Source organism: Neopelma chrysocephalum, unplaced genomic scaffold (genome assembly GCF_003984885.1).
Source record: "Neopelma chrysocephalum unplaced genomic scaffold, ASM398488v2 Primary Assembly neopelma1_88467, whole genome shotgun sequence".
Taxonomy (NCBI): domain Eukaryota; kingdom Metazoa; phylum Chordata; class Aves; order Passeriformes; family Pipridae; genus Neopelma; species Neopelma chrysocephalum.
The window spans coordinates 1-1,374 of record NW_020917649.1 but is presented as its reverse complement, the minus strand read 5'-3'; the positions used below and the strand labels follow the sequence as shown (position 1 = coordinate 1,374).

General features: G+C 56.2%; 1 protein-coding gene across 1 annotated transcript; it reads right to left on the bottom strand.

The window, feature by feature from the left end:
* Positions 1-6: 6 nt before the first annotated feature.
* Positions 7-1,368, bottom strand: LOC113979742 (heterogeneous nuclear ribonucleoprotein L-like; the record flags this gene model as incomplete). The annotated part of the gene is made up of 3 exons (XM_027707040.1): positions 1,137-1,368; positions 524-581; positions 7-25 (listed from the first exon to the last, which is right to left on the bottom strand). Coding segments are annotated over exons 1-3 (257 nt in total), but the record flags the coding sequence as incomplete, so codon positions are not given.
* Positions 1,369-1,374: the final 6 nt, after the last annotated feature.

Below are 1,374 nucleotides of genomic sequence, written 5' to 3'. Positions count from 1 at the left end.
AGCAGCCCCGAGGAGCTGCGCTCGCCTGGGGGGAACACGGGGGGGACACCCTGCTCAGAGGGGAACCCCGAGGGGAGGGGAGACACCCCCATGGGGAGGGGAGAGCCCCCAAGGAAGGGGAGACCCCATGGGAAAGGGGAGATCCTCCAAGGAAGGGGGGACTCCATGGGAAAGGGGAGACCCCATAGGAAAGGGGAGACCCCATGGGAAAGGGGAGATCCCCCAAGGAAGGGGAGATCCCCCAAGGAAGGGGAGACCCCATAGGAAAGGGGAGACCCCACAGGGGAGGGGAGACCCCACAGAAAGGGGAGAACCCCTGGGAAAGGGGAGACCCCATGGGAAAGGGGAGATCCTCCAAGGAAGGGGAGACCCCACAGGAAAGGGGAGACTCCATGGGAAAGGGGAGATGCCCCCAAGGAAGGGGAGACCCCATGGGAAAGGGGAGACCCCATAGGAAACGGGAGATCCCCCAAGGAAGGGGAGACCCCATAGGAAAGGGGAGACCCCCCCCCAAAAAACTTACTCTTTCCTGAGAAGACCTTGACCGAGGAGGGACGTTTGACCCCCAACTCATCGCAGATCTGGGGGGGGCAAAAAGGGAGTCAGGGGGATTGGGGGGGAAAAGGAGGAGGAGGAAGAGGAGGAGGAAGAGAAGGAGCAAAGGAAGAGAAGAAAAACAGATGGAGAAAAAGAAAGGAAACGAAGAGGAAGAGAAGGAAGAAAAGGAGGAAAAGAGGAAGGAGCAGAAGGATGACATGGGAGGAGGAAAGGAGAAAGAAATGGAAGGGGAAGAAGAAAACACAGATGAAGATAAGGATGAGGAGAAGGAGGAAGAGAAGGAGAAGAAAATGAAAAAGAGAAGGAGGAGAACAGAAAAAAAACAAAACAGAGAGAGGCAAAGAGAAAGAGGAGGAGGAAGAGGAGGAGGAAAAGCAGGAAAAAGAAGAAAACCAGAGACAGACAAAGAGGAGGAGAAAGGATAAAGAGAAGGCGAAGAGGAGGAGGAAAACAGGAAAAATAAGAAAACCAGAGACAGGCAAAGAGAAAGAGGAGGAGAAAGGATAAAGAGAAGAGGAAAAGGAGGAGAAAAAGGAGCTGAAAAAGAGGATGAAGAGGAGGATGAGGCCGGGCCCCACCTCATAGAAGTTCTCCTCGGTGACGTCGAGGGGCGCGTTGAAGAAGTGCAGCACGTTGGACGGGTGCTGGATGCGGTTCTTGGCCGCCTGCTCGGGCGTGGAGAAGCGGTTGTTCCGCGAGCCGCTGAAGTCCTTGTAGCTGCACGAGCCGTCCTCCAGCCCGTAGGACTGCCCCGGCATGATGGCGTGCTGCTTCGACACGCTGCGGGGGAAATGGGGTCAGGGGAGCCCCCAAAAA